The sequence below is a fragment of the Contarinia nasturtii genome, unplaced genomic scaffold (genome assembly GCF_009176525.2).
Source record: "Contarinia nasturtii isolate CC-2019 unplaced genomic scaffold, AAFC_CNas_1.1 Cnas_scaffold_4311, whole genome shotgun sequence".
Taxonomy (NCBI): domain Eukaryota; kingdom Metazoa; phylum Arthropoda; class Insecta; order Diptera; family Cecidomyiidae; genus Contarinia; species Contarinia nasturtii.
In genome coordinates, this window is record NW_022201606.1 from 1554291 (window position 1) to 1575945 (window position 21655).

The 21655-nt window shown below is 33.5% G+C and overlaps 1 protein-coding gene across 3 annotated transcripts in view; it reads right to left on the bottom strand.

Moving 5' to 3' along the window:
* LOC116350641 (apoptosis-stimulating of p53 protein 1) overlaps window positions 1-19083 on the bottom strand; it is an 81718-nt gene extending 62635 nt beyond the window's left edge. The window contains exons 1-3 of one of the 3 annotated variants that reach the window (XM_031782494.1): window positions 18927-19083; window positions 16761-17133; window positions 15942-15986 (exon numbers count right to left, since the gene is read on the bottom strand). In XM_031782494.1, the coding sequence (XP_031638354.1) occupies window positions 15942-15971 (30 nt within the window). In that variant the 5' untranslated portion in view covers window positions 15972-15986; window positions 16761-17133; window positions 18927-19083. Of the gene's footprint in view, window positions 1-5363; window positions 5543-10904; window positions 11280-15941; window positions 15987-16760; window positions 17134-18926 lie in introns of those variants that run through there. The other 2 variants (XM_031782492.1, XM_031782491.1) reach the window with 2 other exon arrangements.
* Window positions 19084-21655: the final 2572 nt, after the last annotated feature.

Below are 21655 nucleotides of genomic sequence, written 5' to 3' on the forward strand. Positions count from 1 at the left end.
ACGGTGAGTCATCGCCATGCCATGGATTTCAAATGGAGCGAACGAGTGAAACAAGGGAGAGAGCGAGAGTTATAATAATAAAAAATTGCTTTTGCTGAACATGGAAATGATCTCACTTTTAAACTTGACCACTATGCTTCGAGGTTAAAAGCGATTTTTTTGAGTATGAATAATATTTGATTTGTACTTTATAAAACTAGTTTGACGTGGATGAATGGATTGTAAAGATTTTTTTTCGCTCGTACTTTGGGGAATATTCATAGTGGCTAATAAATCTATTAATGATGTTTTAGTATTTTTTTAATTACATTTCATTTGTAATGAATTGTCGAATGCATTAGCATCGCGGAAATATCAGTTTTAATCACTTTTAACCTTTGTGAACAAAATCATCACCATTAAAATTCAAAGTATAGGGCTTTTCAAGAATGATCAAATGATATATAGAAGTGATTTGCACTATTGCGCCATATATGAGAGCATGAGGTGCTCAACAATTTTCTTAATGACTATTCACACGGATTAAATTTGATTGTATATACAATACATCCTAAGTATATGGTTTTCACAAACAATACGCTCAAAACAACATAGATGTGTGGCTTTTGGGCAAATGTTCTTAAGCCACCACAAAATATGTACACCATAACTGAATGATCGTTGTATGTTTTTGGGAAAGCGATGATGTTTGAGTGAATAGTAATTAAATAAAACCACGACAAACGACTGTATATCTCGATTCGTTTTTCACTTGAGCATTAACGAATAATTACCAAATCAACGTCTTTCGACGTTGAAATGTTCAAATTTTCAAGAAAATCCACACCAAAATAACTAATTGGATGCTTCGTATTACTTGCAACCGCATGACGCTATGCCAACAAATGTAATGCGAATGCCTCAAGTGTGTGCGTGTTTGTATGTTGCAGAGAAATGTGAAAACCGCAAATGCCATTAAGCCGCTTCTTTCGTGCGCAAAATAATGTGAAATAATGTTATAACATTATATTCGATGAAAGAATGGAATAGGTGAAATGTGGAGAATCGATTATTAAATTGTAGAGCATTTTTCAGCATTCAAGTGTCGTTTGTGTATCGCATTTCGAAGCAACCATACGGCTTACATTCATAATGACAGGCTGGCTGAATAAAAACAAATGACTATAAACAATTGTGAATTGATAACTTTTGGCGAGCTCATTTCGGCAAGGGGACGAGAGAAAGAAAAGTACAATAATCAAAGAAAAGGGTAAGCGAGCGTAGCTTTTCACGGAACAACAGCTGCTCGTAAATAAATTTCATGCTTTTCATTCGAATGCCTTCCCGGTGACAATGTGGTTGCGTGAATTAATTTTAGTCAATTCACATCGAGAACGTTGGAATACTTTAATGTTTTTCCATCGCCATAACCGGTGTTACCAAGCAGCTTTAAAGTTGAGTTGTTTTTTTTTTCTTCTTCACTGTTTAACTCTAACAAGAAATCGTTAGGGCATATTTTCTTCGAATTTTGTTTACATCGGTAAGCGCATCGATGCATCATGAAGATGATCATTGTGTTGACTTTTGCCATTCCACCGTTTACAAACAAGCATAGATGTAATCTGTTAAACGTGCTTTTCTAAGTTTACATATATATCTAATGCGAAACGAGATGAAACAATGTTGACAGCTATGTAATATTTATATAAGGCGTAATACATTTTATTTGCGCAGAAATACCTCTTGCCATGCTTATCCGCACACGCGATAATTGAATTGATGAAGTTTTGCGGTTTGCAGCGAATACATACACGTAGTACATTAAAAGTGCATTTTATTTGTATTTGTTTGTCTACATGGATGTGGATAGATTTTTGCTATAAATAGTTGTAAGCTTGTTGCATGAAATTGGAAACTTGTTATCAGTTGAAATTTCAGTAAACCAATAATCGAGAAAAATCACTCAAAAACAATAGAACTATATTGAAATGCGACCAATTTATAATTGCAAATGATTAAATTTGTGAATGGTTATTGATTTGACAGTTTCAATGTTGTTGAAATTATTTTGCGGTCGCAATTGTGACAAATATTAAAACTTTGGCTGTCGATTCGATGACATGTAATATAATAATTTTGATGTGGTGCGCATTTAACAAGCGTTGAATCTGCTTGTTTTCAACAAAAGCGTCGGCTTCAAGAGGAAATTGTAATTAAATGTGAAGGCTTCACATGAAGCAAATCATATGCCATGTTATTCACACATTACAGCTCGTTGCATATCAACTGTACAAAAACTCATATTTGATCAGAATTTAATTAAAAACTTATCGATACACATAATTTCAGCCGCAAATAATGTGTATTCTAGCCGTGGCGATTTTAATGTAATGACAGATTCAGGTTTGCTCGAATTACAACGTGTACATCAATTTAAAATTGTATTTTGATTGCAATTTAATCAAATCATTTTTCATTTACAATTGGAAAACGAGAGCTGGCCGATTCACATTTCCATTGAAATAGAAATGCATTTGAATTGAAAAATGTTTTTTTTTTCACTTTCCCAAGCCAAAAAATTAGTGGCCGTACATTTAAAAAGTTAGACGTCCTACCTTTGCGTGACTGAAATAAAAAAGAGTCCGTATAGATTGTAGCAAGTTGAACGAAATTCAATTTCACGGAATTCATTTTGTCGAAAACAAAGCAAAACCACAATCAAACGTTGGAATCCTTTGAAGTTAAGTGACGTATGATGTTTGAGGGTTGTGCACACACAGGTTGAAACGCAGGCACGAACGAACTTTTTTTCTTTTCGTTTTCGTAATCGAATTAATTTCCATTCGATTTCACTGCATTCTCTCATTCGGTGAATCAAGGCAGAACAATACTTTGTATGTTAAAACTACCGAAAAAAATGGACCAAAACTCGTTCACTACGGCTAAATCGAATTGAGCTAGTTTGTTACACGTTGACTTTTTACTTTTCCGCACACACCTAGTGTGTAAGGTAAAGTATTGGAATCGGTCGAAAAATAACCACCCATAAAAAATGTGTTTTCTGGGTGTTTTTGGGGCCAGGGAACACGAATCTAGCGTTTTTTCGATGTCCGAATGTATGTGCGTACCCTGTACCCTGTACCCTGTACCCTGTACCCTGTACCCTGTACCCTGTACGCTGTACCCTGTACGCAAAAATTTGTTAACACGATAACTTTCAAACAAGAAAAGTAATTCAAAATCTGACTTCACAGGATGATTGGGGGTGCCGAGGAATAGAAACCATTAGATTTTGAGCGACTTTGGTTGACAGGGTAAAGTGTCATGTCTGGTGTGATGCCCATGTCCATCCATGGGAAAAATTCAATTTTTCTTCCAAAAGTGATATTTAATGTATTCTTAAACACTCAAAAATGTGTATTGGGGGGTTTTTGGGTACGAGAAAACCGAATATGACCTTAGTTTTGCGATACAATCAACTTTCGAAACACTTTTCATACAAAAAATTCAAAAAATTTGGATTTTTGTATGGAAGCCATGCCTGTATGATATCGTAATGAGCTGAAACTTTGCACTGGTTATTTTTATCACACATAAATACTATTCCGAGAGTTTGAAGACATTTCAACGAATATTAGGGGCACCTCCCGAACAATATTTTGGATTTTTCGCTCTAAAACGAAATTTTGTATGGGAAGTACCCTTAATATGCATTGAAATTTCTTCAAACTTTCAGAATGTTAACTTTTTGTGAAAAAAATAACCTCTGCAAATTTTCACATGATTACGATATCATATAGGCATGGCTCCGATACAAAAATTCCCATCTTTAGTAGTTTTTGTAAGAAAAGTGCTTCGAAAATTATTTTTATCTAAAACTAATGTCAGATTTAGTTTTCTTTCATGTCGTGGATCACAGTGCGGAAAAGTTCATCTTACGGATGTAAGACATTTTATTTAATTTAGAATTCGTTTGAGGTTCAAGCATCATTTGCATGGGAAACTTATACCATTTTCTTCAACCGTGGATAAAATAGAGTAGAGAATGAGTAAATCGAATTCAAGGGAGAAATCTCTTTAGGATGCCCACGTCTAGATAAACCGAAGGAAAAAAAACTCTGCACTCAGTCACTTTAAAGTTTTACGATGAACGCGTTAAAACAACACTAAAATGTACGTAAACATCCTCAAGGCAATCTCTGTTGGGTTAATATTTTCTTTGATTTAAGTGGAGCACTGGTAACAAGATTACGTAAATGCGAAATCACGTGTATTTTTTTGTCGTAAGGTCGTTGATGGTGGACAGCCTTTTAAGAAATCGCACAATCGTACCGAAATTATGCCCAAAATGTCACACTGTTAGCGCCACGACGGAATTCAATGTAATCTACACTAAGTTGCCGCCAAATAGTGAAAAGACTTTTGCTCAGTTGCAACCAACAGACTAGAACTCCATAGTTGTCCGTAGTGGCGCTAGCAGTGCTACAGTTTTGCATTTTATACAGTCTCTTATGGAGCATAATTTCTGTGTGCGCACAATTTAGTACATGATCAATTTTCATATCATTTAAGTTTTAATGGTTTTTGGGCTTCAATTCCCATTTCAACTTTATTGCCAATTTCCTTATTTATGAAAAAAAAAACCATCCAAGAAAACAATGATGTAAACGGAAACACGATTTCAATGCAATGTCCGAAAAACGAACGCCCCGATCAAAATGTGCGATAATTTTTCCAGTTAAAATAATGGACGGTCGTGATTGGTGGAATTTGTGCGTCATCCCTTTTTATAATATTATAAACAAAAGTTGATCATTGCGCTAGCAATAATACAATATAAAATGAAAATCATTGGTGACGCTTCAAATTGGAACTGATAAAAAACAAACGGCTTTTATTCTATTTGGCAATCGACCTTTTTTGTCAATGCTTTCTGGCTCCCTTTTTTATCGTTTTTCTCTGCTATCATCATTGTCATTGAAGAGATGGCCAGATTTTTGAAAGATAAATTTGTTGCGCTCAAAGAGGGTATTTTTTGTCTTTCTCCACTTTGCTTTTATGGAGCAATCAAAGGATCATGACGTTCAAAAAACGACAACGAAACGATTTCCTTTGTTTATGTGCTTAAACAATTTTTGCTTGGAAAATTTCGGTCTTATTGTAAGAGGACAATAGTTTGACATATATTACGTCTATTAAACACCTATTTTGGTTTACGACCATTTAAATCAATTTGCTTCATAGTATCATTTTAGTTTTAGTGAAACGTTTTAAAAGAAAAATTCAAAAACTATCAAAAAATTAGCCAAAAAGGAATTTGAACAAAAGGAACTTAAACGGAAATTAAAATGAACAAATGAAAAAAGAAACAAACTAAAAATTACCTCGAGCAGAACCGGCGGTGGGACAAAACTTTCAATAAACATGAATTTTTTTTTGTGTCTGTATGTTTTATCACAGTTTTTTACGTTTAAACAAAAGTTTGAAGAAGTTTTTAGGAGTGCTTTTTTTACTTCAGCAAATCATCTGCTATGGTTTTTCGCCCGTTTTTCACCTTTATGAACTGATGATATTTTATTTTCGATTAACATAATTTAAAAACCATAATAAATTAAAACACACTATAACTTGAACCAACAGATAACATAAGAAAAACGGAACTTGCATTTTCATTTGACGTTAAACCAAAAGTACAAAAAATGTAGTTTAAATCATAATCAATGTTGTGCTCGTAATATAATAAGGAAATGGTTCTTCAGATAAATTGCCTGAGAATGAAAATTTCAATCGGCTCTTAGCAATGTTACCGATGCCAAAATCAGAGAAGCTTGTTAAAGCAGAAAATTTGCGGTGCGTTGAATCGCATTGCCATTACAAAATTTGCATGCATAAAGCATGTTGAAAATGTATTCTCTCGTAGTACATTGTTGTTGATGTGTTTTGTGCCAATACAATAACGGCATCGCACTCCACTTGACTCGATTTGTATCAGCCGGAATTTCATGTATAAATTTACTTATATGCGTTGAAAATGATTTTCATTGTGATGAATAAAACAAACATTTGATAACATTAAAGAATTACAGGTTTCTTTTCTCTCTTTCGTTCTTTCATTTCGATGACGTGCAACGACTTTCGTTTGGTTGATTTTTTTACCATTTCAAGTATATTCACTCTTGTTTGATGTTTGACGAGCGAATAGAGTGAATATCTCGAGTACTTCAAACAAATAGACAATATCACACACATTTGAGAGAATGTAAATATGCATAAAGAACTGTGTAATTTTGGCTCTATATTCGGATGTAATTCAGCATGAAATAAGGTTGTTCAATGGAATCTACATGATTACGAAAGGAAATTGTTGCATAAAAATATCACCAAACACATACTAGATTATCGCACATTTTCATTTCATTTCATTTCATGTTGATGTTCTCACGTTACCGTTTTTTTTGCTTTTATTTCCTTTCTTCTAGTCGGATGGGGGAGACTAAAGGAGTAGTTTCTCGCTTATAACCTTTTCTCTTTCGTCGCGCTTTCACGTTTAATCCATTGGCAGTAGTAAATTTTCGGATGCTCTTGAAGGAGATATGGTGCGTAATCCAATGGCAAATATTTACATGACTCGGCTTGAGAAAGCAAACAAACAAAGAGGGCGAAGAAAGTGTATAATATTTGGAGCTATTAAAATGTAGCTATAAGTTGAAATGAAAAGTGGCGCGTACAAAAATAAAAAGGTGGAACATTGGAATAGTACGACTTATAAGAATTCGCATTTATATTACTTTCATGCATGTGGTTGAAATGGCAAAAAAATAGCGAACGCGCAAAGGCAAAACAAAATTTAATTTAACATGTAATATTTCACAGTTGTTCCAAGTCTCGTGTATTTGCTCTCTTTGCCATTCCGTTCGATTCGCATTTTGATGCAATTACGAAATTGTGTTTGTGCTGATGCCATTTGAAAGGAACAGTACAATGCGACAAGAGAAAGAGAGAGAGTGAGAGAGAAAATGTGCCCGCAAAAATGGTGCTGGGAAGGAGGAGAACAAACGTTTCGAAGAAAAAGAATGATTTTATTTAAATGCTGCGTATTTAGCGAGAAAAATGATTGTTTTATTGCCTACATTGCCACCGACACCGACATTTTGTACCAATGCAAATGTAAATTCACCAATTTAAATTTATTGCACATACACGCAAAATATATACATACGCTCACATTCCAGCTGCGTCTGCTTCATTGTTTTTTTTTTTTTTTTTTTTGAGAGAGAAAAAACATCACTTTTCCATATTAAAGTGTGTTGTTTTAGAAACGGCTTCGGTCAAAAAAACAAAATAAAAAACAAAACTCAACAAAGTTAGAAGTTTATTATTTCGGGTTTTTTTTTCGGTGAAGTATATTTTTCTACGAGAATGAGTATTCGAGTTCGAGTTTAAGGCACATAGCCACTCACACCAGTGATGGCGAACTTTTGGAAACTTTTTAACAGAATCATCGAATTGGATCTGTTTAATAAAGCAACTTGGGGCAAATGTTATTTCGAGTAATTTCCAAGATTTTTGGTTGATAATGCGAGAAAAATGTTGTGCGGAAGAAATCTTAAGGGAGGAGGTTTTATTCCGTATTTAAGGTAATAACCACTACGAATAATTGTGTCACTGTACCCACGTGACATGACTTGGCATGAGGCACAAAATCATGTTTTCTTCAAGCCCATAAAGTATAATATTTCAGAGTTCACAAATTGCTTCGAACATTTTCCTAGACATTTTCATACAATTCTATTCGTACTACAACTTTATTTCGTTGTTTCATGCTGTTTTGTGTTTATCAATCCATTTGGTTCTTTATGGATAGCTGGTCGCAATATGAGCAAACGTTTTCTGTTTGTTGACACATTCATATCCTCGCCATTTCACTCAACAGAATGTTGACATGCACACATTTTATAACACTTTATTAATGTGCGTGGATATCAAGCAATGGGCGGATAGATTCTTTGGAAAGATTCAAAATTACTTTTAACAAAACCATATTTTACAATGGCATTCTTTTATATCATTATATAAAAGTCTGAAGGCTCGAACGTGTGACTGTAGAAACGGAGCCAAAGCAATATTTTGTGCGCCTTTTTTTTCTATTTGTGCATGGTGGCGTTTCTTTTGCCAACATTTGAACCAGTTTGAACCGAACGCGTTACGTACATGAGATGTATGGGGTAAAAAAAATCGGCAGCACATGTATAATGTGCAAACAAATCTATTCTGGTTTGGTTTGCCTTACGTCGCTTTGTTTTGGTTTTGTTTTGTTTTAGCATAGTTACCGTGACTATGCTACTCATGCACCCATACACATACACATTAATCTAGCGATATAAATGCTTCTTTTTCGAAAAAACGACAGGATCATGATGATGGTAAGATTTATATTACAAAATTCTAAGCCATGAAATACACCATTCCAATACCATTATTATCATTTGAATCATAACGTTTTGTGAATAGAATATAGATTCTCTCTTTTTGTTCAGCTTGCAATATTCCCAGCTTATACTATTTTCGCATTTCATATTTTGATGAGAAAGTAAAACGAAGAAAAAATATTACTCAACCAATATTGTGTGCTCGAAACAAAACCATTTTCTGTTTTTTTTTTCAAGCGAAAAAAGTACGTTAGTGGTTAATTTGTTTTTTTTTTTTTTGCTTCAAAACAATTTGCCATTTCTGTAAACGCAAATCTACTTTTTTTACTGGTAAAAAAAATAGTATTAAATCCAGAAAAAATCCCCAGATATCACATTCCATTGGATTGTGCAATAAAATTTAAAAAAAACCTTGGTTACGGTGTGTGCACAAATACACGCTTACACACAGGATAGAGAGCATTAAATAAGTAATAATAAGCCAACCAATGTTTTGGAATTGGTGTTTCCTCCTCGGAAACAAAACGAAATGTGAAAAAGACAAAATTTCTGGAGATAGTTCAATAGTGTGGAGCCAAGAGGTACGATATATCATTATTATTATAGTATGTCATACAGTAATCAGACGACAGACATGCACAACGTAATACACTGTGGAATTTTTGATGAATGGATTTGCCTCATGCGATATCCATAAAATATATGGAACCCAACTCCCAAAAAACTTGATCGGAGCAAGAGAGAAAGATGTCTAATTGTGTGACGGAGATTTTATTGAATCTCTACTCAAAACCGTTCACATGTTTTTTTTGTGGTGTAATAAAAAAAATATGAAAAAAAAAGACTCAAAGGAATTTTAATACATTCTACAGATTCTTTGGAACTCGCCCAGAAACTACACATGAAGAGTACATTTTCAATGGTTATTTTCAATGGTCCGTAAATGTGAGTGTGAGTGAACAGTAATCGAATAAGAAAAAAACCTCAAATGAAATACACACAGAGATTGAAAAAACTCAGTTTACGTTTTCTTTTCGTTCATGACACCTTGCTCTTGCAATGCACTCGAGCTATGCACTTCTTTTCTCTCATTCACATCGCATCATTCCCTCTCACTGATGGTAATGCTTCTGTGTTTTGGTTGCATGGTCTCTGGTGATTTCGATTTTATTTTACATCCCAAGCCGTAACATACCATTTAGAACATATTAGGCAGAGATTCCATAGCATTCATCGTGTGAGTATGCCTTTTTTTTTAATCTTTATCTTTTATTGACGGAGAGTAAAACGATGGATAAAAAAAAAACACAAAGACCGAACGAATGAATAGAATTATTGTAAAGGAAAAAAATATACGAATATAAAAAAAAACACACCAAGAATTCAACGAAGCACTTACATTTACCGACGCATTTATATGTTATACGCTCTCGTCTCGCAATACAGACTACGTTGAGGCTCGCACCGAAATGAAAACCAAAGAAAGAAATAAAGAAAGAAAAAAATGAAGAACTACACAAGTCACAGTCAAAAAGCATAATCTGTGGGTAATTTCATGTGTCTGTGTTCAGTTTATGCTAGTAATTGTTAAGTGTTTCATATTTCTCATTCCATGTATGCCACGCATGAGTGTGTGCGAGTATGCCTATACGTGTTTGAGTGTGTGTGTGCATTGAATGACGGCAAAAGTTATATGTCAAAATTGACGAATGTATCAGGGATTTACACCTACATTTCTCGGTCAAACATACCAAATTGTATATACACGTATTTGAATTGGCTCGAACAAATCCGTTGCATACACTTTGTATTTGTGTGGATTTGAATGTATTTTTAATGTTATTTCTCGATTTATTTCAGCTTCGTCCATAAACTGACTTTGTGCCATACATTATATTTCCAAAAATAGAGTTCTACTTATTCGATAATACAATTTGAAATAAATATAAACATACATCAAGCAGTTTTTGTTCACTACAGAAGACATGACATTTATTTTTTTGTTCAGATTCACCGCAAAGAAATTATCGCCATTCTAATTTAAAATCAATATTCGCTAAAATAGATTCAACAACAAATACAAACAGTATTGCAGTGACTAAGCGAATCGAAAACTAAGGATCGAAGAATGCGATAAATATCAGAATCGAGCAAAAGTTGATTTATGGTATTGATTTGAATCTCAAGAATAATTTTTTTTTTCAACCGGTTATGCCGAAAACACTTCAGATCGAACGGATATGGCTGAAGAAAAAACAGAGAGTAGAAAATCACTTAAATATTTCCTGAACACTACGGAATGGATGGTGTTATTTTATAACTTCGGCATTATTTTATTCGAAACGCACACGCCAACAAATGTTTAAATTCTTAAATAATGTATTCATATTACTATATGTTTGTTTCAACTTTGGTTTTATACGAATTCATCAAATGAAAATTCAAATGCATGATATTTTGTTTTTCTTTTTCGATCGTAAACAAATGTTCATTTACCTTTTTGATATCAAAACTACATGAAGAATTGTCAAAATAAATTCGTTTCTGTTTGTTCCCCTGTTTGATTGCATGAAATATTATGTATGTGTCTATCATAACACTTTATTGGTTTCTGCACTCTTTCATAAACTCAATTCGATTTTCATTGAAAATAAACACACAAAAAATACAATATTTTCGTCTTTACATTTTCCCACTCAAAAAACACAAAATTTCTTCAATTCAGTCAAATGTCAGCGAATTGAGAAGAGCACAAAAAAAAACCAAATCGTATTACTCGGAATTCGATTTCGTTCACGTTTGTATATGATTTCGATCGCGCGCGAATATTAAAAAACAGTGCGTAAAAAGAATGACCGGTTTTGTCGCAGTCATGTCGGCAACTGGTTTAACATACCATCGCAACCAAACACAATTCATTTACCAACTTTTGAAGCGCACAGTGTTTGTCTGTGTGCGCCTTTTTGTTATTGTTTAGTCTATTTTCCATTTCTGTCTATCCATCGTGCGGTGAGTATGTTCCATCGATGGTATGACGCATGTCTCTGCTTGCATCGTACAACGAATGCCGAGAGAACGAAGCAAGTGAATTGAGTGTAAAAGAGAGCATACGAATGTAGCCATGTGAATAGCAGCAGTTGAAATGCCATTCATACGCCGTTTCACATGGATGAGTGCGATACATGAGTAAATTCAATTGAACGACTCTCTTCTCCTCAAACGATTCAAATAACACTGTAAAAGGGGAAATGTTATAACGGAAAAATAATGCAACTGAATACAACTTGCCAATATTCTAAATGGGATTTGGGTTGATTTAAAGATTACATATATTTACAGGTGCAGCTTATAATACTCGCAAAGTTCGTCTACCTAGAGAATCTAATTTCATGCTACTACAAATGTAATATTCTTTGATTAGTTTAAACAAAAAATAGATATACATGTGCAAAGATACATAATAAATGATGGAAAGTCGATTCACTCTGCACATCCCGTGCGTATCAATTGTTTGTATGCATTTAAAATTTATTGTACATAAAATGGAATCGAATAAAATGATTTGTATTAATTTGTTCATTTATTTGCATCAACATTTACTGTAAGTATTCATTTCAAGTGCGCCAATGTAAGTTTTTAATGTAAAACACATTGCAATTTGAAACAATGGATTCTTTATGCGTATAAATATAACTGTGGTCATGCAATAGCAAATAATGCAATACACAATTTTATTGATGTTATTTCTTTCATTCGGGAATGGCGAATACTGATGTTGATGATACGTTGATACGCTGATAATAGAAGACAATATGTGTGGGTAAATGTGAATCAAGATTGCACTACATTATGATCAACGCTAAATATTTCCACTGATGAAACAGAATGATAGAAAATTGCCATCACAATAAGAGATTGCAAAGAGCCAGCAATTGTCGCTGTGCTCTCTTTTTCGATAAACGAGCATAATAGAATGCAATGCAGTTTGTTTAGTAGAACATATCGGTAAACAAACATGTCTTATGATTGGAATAACATCATATTAAACACACTTAATCCAATGCATATCTGAATGAGCATGCTACGCTCTACAAGAATGAGAAATAAAAAAAAAAAAACAACGAAAAAATAAGCAAAACAAAACAAGAAAATCTCCATCACTAATCCGCAAAACGGTTATTCTCTTTCTCTCTCTCTCTCTATCACTCCACATGTATTTTATTCAAAACTTGTGTTAGATGTGGTGTGATGGTTGTAGTTACAATTTCCATCTCCGAGAAATCCCATGTTTACGTGAATTAGATGTGTTTCATCGCATTAAAATCTTGATATCTGTTCACTCCCTTTCTCTTTCTCGCTATCGTCGTTGTTTTGGTTGCGATGTAAACCTCTTGCATTACACATATTCCCATGCACTTTATGTTATATAAAGATGTAGGAAGACGTGCAGTATGCTCACCAACAGGCATTTATGTATGACTGACTCACACACACATACCATATGAGCGCACATATCGCTATATTTTATAAAACGTTTAGATGCCATTTTTTCGTTCGGTTACTGCTCTAATTCGATTGTTTTGTTACATGCTTTACATACAGATTCGCCGTTGTGCTCATGTGCGTTTCAATTCGCATTTCAAATCGTATCAATTTGCCATTGCTATTTTCGCATTCTTAACGCATCAAAGCTCGCATACTATAGTGACATCAGGAAAAATGGCAAAACGTTGCGTGGATCTCGTTTCCTCTAAATGCGTAGTTGAACCTTTTATTCGATGGTTTGCATTTCTTTAAACTGATCAAATTTGTATTTTAAATTAAATTCATGAACTAACTTATCATCTTATCATTGTGCATGAAAAGAGAAGAAAAATTTGCAAAAATTCACATGGTATCATATCATTCATACTTCTGTGAGCTGAATTTCGAATAAAGATGAGTTTGAACCCAATGCACAAAAAGCGGAAATTTATATTTATATACAGTGTGCCATTGAAAATGGTTCCAGAATGAATATGATTGAAATTTCACATTTTTGTTGGCCTGTTTTTCAGCTGAATCAGTACAAAAATAACGTTGGATTTCGGTCAATTTCCGTTTGAATTATTGTCCATGTATTTTTGTTATCGTATACAACTTGCATAATTTCATAAATTTCAATCCATTCGCCGGCGATACGAACGATGAAAAACGATGGACAAAATATGAAAAGGCAAAAGCACGTGCACACAGTTTGTGACCGAAACATCATAAAATATTCTATTTTAGAAGCAAAGCAACCTCAGTCCATCCAACTGACCAACCACCATGAGATTTCCGTTATGTTTATACATAAATTTGATGCAATGATATCATCCACCGATTCATTAATCTTGTTCGATGTGTGTATGTTTCAGTTTATGACATGCATTGCGGATGCGAATACCATTTCAACCAAACCATATTGCAATGCGGTTTATTAAATTAAATCAATAATGTTTTTTTTTGTCTCTGCGACGAATAAATTTCAAGTCAACTGATTTCAACCATTTATGAGTAGAAGAGTTATCATTTTGACATTGCGGACATGTTGTCTTTTCCGAAAAAGGGTTTGACATCAATTTTATCTCTATGTAAAATCCCTTTTCAATCGCATTACTTCCATTATTTATAAAACTTGATGCGCGATACTAACTTGACACTGGATGAGTGTGTATCATGTTTTCGTGCCATTCTCATGGCAAAACGATTGAAATGCTCAACGGTCGTCAATTGCATACTGGTTGCTTGTTTTTTTTTCTCATATGGATAAAGGAGAATATCACATTGAACGTTGATAAAGATAAAAGATCGTAGCATATATCACATATTTGTTTTTATGTTTCTAGACCTTGGACGCTTGATGGGAGGATATTTGATTCGGATACGAGCCAGTAATTTGATACCATCATTCATATTTGGAATATTTTCACTTGAGAGTTGTTATTCATCAAAAAATTTCATAATAAAACCATAACAATATCAACAAACATTCAGCTTGAAATGAAATACAATCAACTTTAACGTGTCATTATTCATAATATTTCATTTTTTTTCGGCTTGTTTGAATTCGTATTATCAGAGAAGAAGAAAAAAAATGTGTGCGTTGTGAGCTGTTCATAACAAAGTATGTTGACACATTTACGATTTTTTTTTCGTTCTTTCTTTCGAAAATTGTACACAAAACAATGTTATTTTTATATATGCATATTTTGCTATAAAATTTCACATAAACAACATTGTATCAATGAATAATAAGCATATAGTTTTGGGAATGCCGTTCAAATATTTCACAAAAACGGCAACATCAAACATCATCAATGTGGATGCACGATATTATGAACTTACAATGAAATTAAGTTAAAGCAAATCAATTTGATTGTATAGGTTTTTTTTTGTTCGCATGGTTGAGTGAACAAAACACGTACACACAACTGCATTATATTCCATCGAAATGCAAATACAATACAATATGTGTGTTAAAAAAATTGGGTTCCAATGAAAAAAATTTAAGGATTTACGCATGACTTCAACAGTTCACATGTTATCGTTCGACTTTTGATGGCAACTGAATACAGTTTTCGAATAAAACAACAAATTTAAATGTCTCATACGGGCGTTAATTCGACTTTGTTACAAGTGCAATAAAAGTGCATTTGTTGAATGTTCTGTAAATGTAAGCGAATAACATAAATTTGGGCCGTAAACAAGTGCTTCGGCATTGAAATGACCGAAATTGGTATAATACAATTGTATCATTAAATTACTTCCCGTTAATTTACTGGCACAAAGTCGAATTAAAGTTTTATCGGGTTTTTTAGCAGGTACGCGATAGAAGATATAGTTCCATGCGAACATAAATCGTCGATAAAAAGGTATACACAAACTGAAATCATGGCAAGAAATTCAAACGCAGTCTCATTTATTTCAAACGTGAAAATCAAATGCATGTGAAATAAGATGTTTTGTTAATTCAGCATCGAAGTTTAAGGCACACACATGTTAACTGTCTACGTAAGACCCACTTACGGTTTGTTGCAGCGCCATTAAACTCATCTCATGCAAAAAAGTCGTTAGAGGCACACAACCGAAGAATTGAACGAAACGAGAAAAAAAAAGAAGGAAACAAAAATTAACGATGAACAGCGTGAAATTGCACGGGCTTGTGGTGAATAGCGAAAGAGATGGAGCATACACTGAATGCAGTCGAACTGGTTTAGCTATATCATAATAATTAATATTTTGTTACGCACAAAATGTGCGCAACATCACGACGACATGAATGTATTGCGATTTCACGGTAATGGTCAAAATCATAATTAAGCCTAGCAAAACATGTAGACAAACATATTTTTATACACGCACTTGTGTTGCGCATTCAGTTTTCTGATTAAGTTAGTGACAAATTTTGCGTTGTCATTTGGCTACACACATAATTCTTGCGATTTTTCATCGCTCAACAATCGTTCATAATGATGAGTGAATTTTTATATTTCTTTTTTTTTTACTTACAGCTTCCTCAATAACATTGGACTCCTTCATACCATGGCGGCAATTCTGTAAACGAACCGAAGAAAGAAAAAGAAACTATGAATAATTGAGCAAAGAAAAAAAAACATGTATTTCAACAAGACGATCGCAAGAAACTCGGTGTCTATTAAGTACTATGAAACTCTCTAATTATTACTGTAGGCATGTTCTGTGTCAAAAACATTTCGCAAATATGCAGCCGTTCGTCTTTTTATTAATTTTGTTTTCTTTTCATGATTATCTTGAATTCCGCATTCATTTTCTTGTTTTTTCGGAGGACCGTTTTGGACATGCAATGCATAAATTATTGAAACTCTTTCAACTTATTCGACATGAATAAAGGCAATTTTGAGACGAATAAACTAAATGCGAGAAAACCTAAAATTTTGATGCGTTTTTATCAATAAATATACTTCAACGCAAATTGGGGTGAAATGCAGACTTCAGTTGCACACGCATACAATAATTTGGACGTGCATTTTATTCATGCAATTTTACCATGAGTGGTAATTTCTTGAGAAAATTCACTTCTTTTCGTTAGTCGGTACAATTATTCATTTCCGTCCAAAAAAAAGCGTCGTCATTTCAATGGCTCTTCTTTTAACAAAAAAATAAACTTTGACCAATTGAAGGGCTAATAAAAATGTAATTTGATGCAAAAACAAGATAGCACCGCCAACTTGCAATTGCCAAGTGTTCGCTTTCACGTATACACTCCCACTTTTCTCACACAAAAGTCTATTCCATGAATATATAAATCTCTAATAATAATTGTGAGCGAGAAAAATCAGTTTTTCTTACCTTTTCTGGGAATGAATGATTTCATACGGGTACAGACGTAATAAAAGGTTGTTTCTTCTCCAAATGTACAAGCAAACACTTTCTTTTTGTTTTTCGTCTCGTTTTGACAATATTTTTTTCTTTCACTCTTCTTTTTTTGGATCGTACTTTGCGTTTCACACTCTTTTTTTATATATACACATGCACATAACGTAACAAAGGTTGAGCCACTTTAATCCAATTTAAGTGGTTCACACAATTGATTTCGACGATTCGAATGAATAAAAACGACAAAAAGGTTTTCACAATTTCATCAAATCAGTATAAATACGAGATGAAGAAGAAGAAGACGAAAAAAAAATCTGCAATTATAATGAAACCTAAAATTGTTGCACTGAAGGGAGAAAAAAAAGAAACACGTTTTTATTCCATGTGGAAAGCTGTATAGCAGCATACATTCGATTGTATTTACACTTGTTGAAATTAGTTCAATATGTATTGCGTTGCGACTTTCTTTCATTGATTTTATTTTCTTTTCCACTTCCATTTACGCGAACGTAGAACACATGTAAGCGCGCAAGAGAGAGAAAGAGATGGCGGGAGAAGAAGAAGAGATTGAGCGAGAGAGCAAAAGATAGACGAGACACGACACTTCGGAACAAAAAAAAAGTCACGGTTTGATTCAAATAAAGCCTTTGTAGTGAATCCGGTAAGACAATATTTTCTGGGCATTAAACTCAGGCAATTCAAGCTTAAGTGTTGTGCAGTTGTCTTCGTGCGGCTACTCCTGCTGTAACGATTGGCGAGAGAAAAAAAAATCACGACCTATTCCATCCAGTCTCGAGTATATGATTTCGATTTTTCTTTTCGACACACCGTCAATTCGTACATGTCCGAATGGCCGTACAGACAACGAAATATATCTGCCAAACGAAATGAAATGAAATTGTTGCAAATAAAAGTAAAATATCGTCGATTCGAATTATTGTGCCGCTTAATTTGTAGATGTGATCAAATCTCTTTCTTCATTTCATCAACAAATACAGTGAAATATGCCAGCGATCACAGTGATCACAAACAACAGTTTTGTTAATGCTGTGTGAATGGTGTCAAAACAGAAAGCAAATATCAGCCACATACAGACGGCACAAACACTCGCGCGCACACACAGAGATAGAGAGAGAGAGAGAGACACCCAAGATTTGTGCGATGGAGAAACGTGCACAGGTAGAAAACAGTTAAATAGTACAATGACTTTAGCTGTTTTTTATTCGGTCGAATGGCTGTCGCTTGCTATAAAATTATGCATCCATTTACGATTTACGGACTTTGGGCGAGCATATCTATCTCAATATGTATTCATTTTTTTTTTCTCTCGTTATATATGCTTTAATTGAATAACCAAAAATGACCACTGTTGAGACGGCTATATAGAACTCTTATAAACATGTTTTTTTTAGCATTGTGTGCGGTTTTGCATGGGCAAATTTCTTTCCTTTTACGATGTATGGTTCGAAGATATATTTATTGGATTTGAGACTTTTTGAGATTTGATTATATGCCGTGAATGTCTATGCTGCGTCTCGCATAAATTTTCTCGTCTCGCATTAATTTAACAAAACAAAAATTAAATATTCAAGTTCCACGACGGTTTCATGTACAAATGACGGCACAAGATATAATGGTCTATAGGCAATCAAGTGAGTTATGGAAACACCGTGAAAATTTGACATTTAATAGACCAACTTTCTATCGCTGGAAACATCTATAATTTTTATGTTTTGAACAATGTTACTTTATTTTCACATGAGCACGACAGCCTATGAACAGTTCATACGGTGATGAGTGGCAAATTGCTAACAAAAAAAAAAATCATAACACGGACCGAGCGCCAATGACAACAACAAGAACAACAACACTAAAACAACGACATTGCTTTGCAATGAAGGTGGACACGTATCCAGTTTTCTAAAAAAAAACCAAGAAATTTATCGATAACAGTTCTCGTATCTGCACCATAAAATGCTATTTACAGGGCACACAATATTTCGCTGCCATTGTAATTGATTCTTCACTGTCATTTTGCAGCCGCTCAATACCACAAATTTCTTCATTTACTCACAACACAAAAATAAAATGCTTACAAACTAAAACAATGAATAATCGGTTCCAAAAGAATGTAATTACCACGCACTAAAATAGACACACAATTTAACTTATTTCATATAAAATATAAATTCCGTTCAAAAACTACCAACAACAACAATAAAAAAATGTGTGGTATTTTGTTTTTAAATCACTTTCGAAAACTAAGTCCAACTACCTTTGTCGAATAGAAGAACGAACGGCGTCGACGCGCATACTATTTTATAAAGCGCTGTTTTTACTTATTCCAGCCACATTTGTTCGGTGCGCAATAGTTTGAGCGCGCTCAACGACAACGACAATTGATGACGTTGAATCACCAAATACGCGACCACAAACAAAAGATAGCAAACAGGTAACGTGTAGCAGCGACCGTGCCATACACGCATACACTCATACACACACAAATAACCGAACTAACCGAACCATACATGCATATGCACACCATGTCAAATGACTCGATTGAGTTAACTTGCGTACGAGTCTATGTAAAACAGTGTTCAACTAGCGAAAAACACATACACATGCGGAGACACACAGCCATACACCAATGTATTCCATTCAATTTCGACGACAAGTATTTTAAACGAATTTCGATAAATATTCGTTCACATATGTGAAGCCGACGACTAGTTAAGCACCTTGCTCACATAATGGCTTCATATGTAAAATCAGATAAATTAACCGTGTGTTTTTATCAACAATTTTACTTATTATCTGCTTAGGCCGTGGAATCAGACTTTATTGTAGAACATCAAGGTTTTCTTACATTATTGCTGTTGTTGTTGTTGATCGTGCTGAGTGAAAACATTGTATCGATGGTTATTTGCTACAAAATCTGGTCTTTCGATTGACCTGTGATGATCGACCATTCGTATCTCGTTACGATATCTTTTTATTCAATCTCATTATTTCTGTGTTGAAAATTCAACCTGTAAAAATCGATAAAAAAATGCAATTTACGCATTTTATGCTGGCACGTCATTTTTATCGATGGAAAGTTTTGACTTGAACCACATTTTGTGGGTTAAATGAATGCCATTTATTCACGTTAAAATGAATGTAGTATTTAAGGTCCAAACCATACCAAAAATAATATAACATGTAAATAAATGATTTTCATGTGACATTGCAATTAAGTCAAAAGGATGTCATCTCATTATGTCACATTAACTGAGAAATGGTGTAAATAAAATTCATCGTTGAACACTGAAAATAGGTGACAATGAAATATGGTTTCAAATGCGTTTTTCCTTTTATTTTCACATTCTATCTTCGGAATTTTTCTTCCACATTCTTCAGTCAAATAGAGTTTTACTTTGATCTATTGAAAGAGAAACCTATCCAGTATCGGGAAAAACAATAATCCTTTGGGAATTTTTTAGCGGCAGTTTCCGAATTTTCACGAATTTTTTCTAAATTTAGTTTCTTTTTAGATTTTTAGATAATTTTCCTGTCAAAATATATGTGAAAAAATATTCTTGGATCATAAGAGCAACGCAAGTTTTCTTAATATTCAATTCACGTTTCCACGTTTATGTCAAGCATTGGATGACTCACAATTTTCTTATTGATCGGATATCAGACATCGGACAGAGATTTTTCCCACGATGGTTACCAGAACTGTTTTCTATGAAACATTTTATTATACATATATATTTTTTCAATGTATTTTATGACGAACTGACGTCTACAATCGAATATCGTACTTGAAGAAGGTAGTTTCTAAAGATGAATCATTACTGTTATGACGTGGTTTTCATAACATAAAAGACATATTAAAGAACCGTAAAGAAAGCTGTGAAGTTTTATTAATGAAAGTGTTTCTAATTTAAATTACTTCGGAACAGTCGAAATCTGCTTAAAATGAAAAATATTTATAATTACTTAAATTGAAGAACCAGTTCTTTAAATAAAAAATATCTTTACTTAATTTGAATATGCTTAACTTACAATTTTTTCTTGTTCACATCAGAATATTGCATTTAAATAAAGTTTTCTGTATGAACTGTTTGAAAAGCATGCAATTTATGTCAAAGTAACATGTTTCCGCTGTCATGGCTTCGAAAGTAAAAATTAACTATTGAAGTTAAAATAACCATCTTTTGGTTTACTTCATTTATATCCATAGTGCTTTACAAATACATCATGTTTCAAGTGTAAACAAGACGTTTTTTTTAAATTAGAAACTCGTTTCAAGAAATCGTCGAACCAACTAATTTAAGCTTTGAGGATTTGTTTATATAAATGATGTTCCAACCCTATTATTTGATTAGTTGACCAAAATGTTCTCACGTATAAATGACGTAAAATAAATTAAATTTATACTGTAACATACAATTCGTGTGTTCTATTGTCTATCAATAGGATGAAATAATTCCAAAAATATTTGGGAATGTTTGACAGATGTGTATCGGTAATATACAACTAACTTTTTTCCAATACGTAATATGAGTTTCTATAATGTTGGTTTTGAACTTCAAAGCCCACAAATATTTTTGCATATTAGTTTACGAAAGAGTCAGTCTTTGTGAAGTGTCGTAATTACCAATTAATTGTTTCAAATTTTTGGTATCAAAATTTACTTCAAACTTTGTGAAACGAAATGTTGTAAGAATTTCTTCAATTTTGTGGATGTGATGAACTAACAGTCAAACAATGGAAACAAAATGTGAATAGATTAAGAAGTATGTTCTTTTTACAACTTGAATATCACTATTTTTAATTGAATAATAACTTCGATTTACACCTTACCAGTAAATCTTTCAATA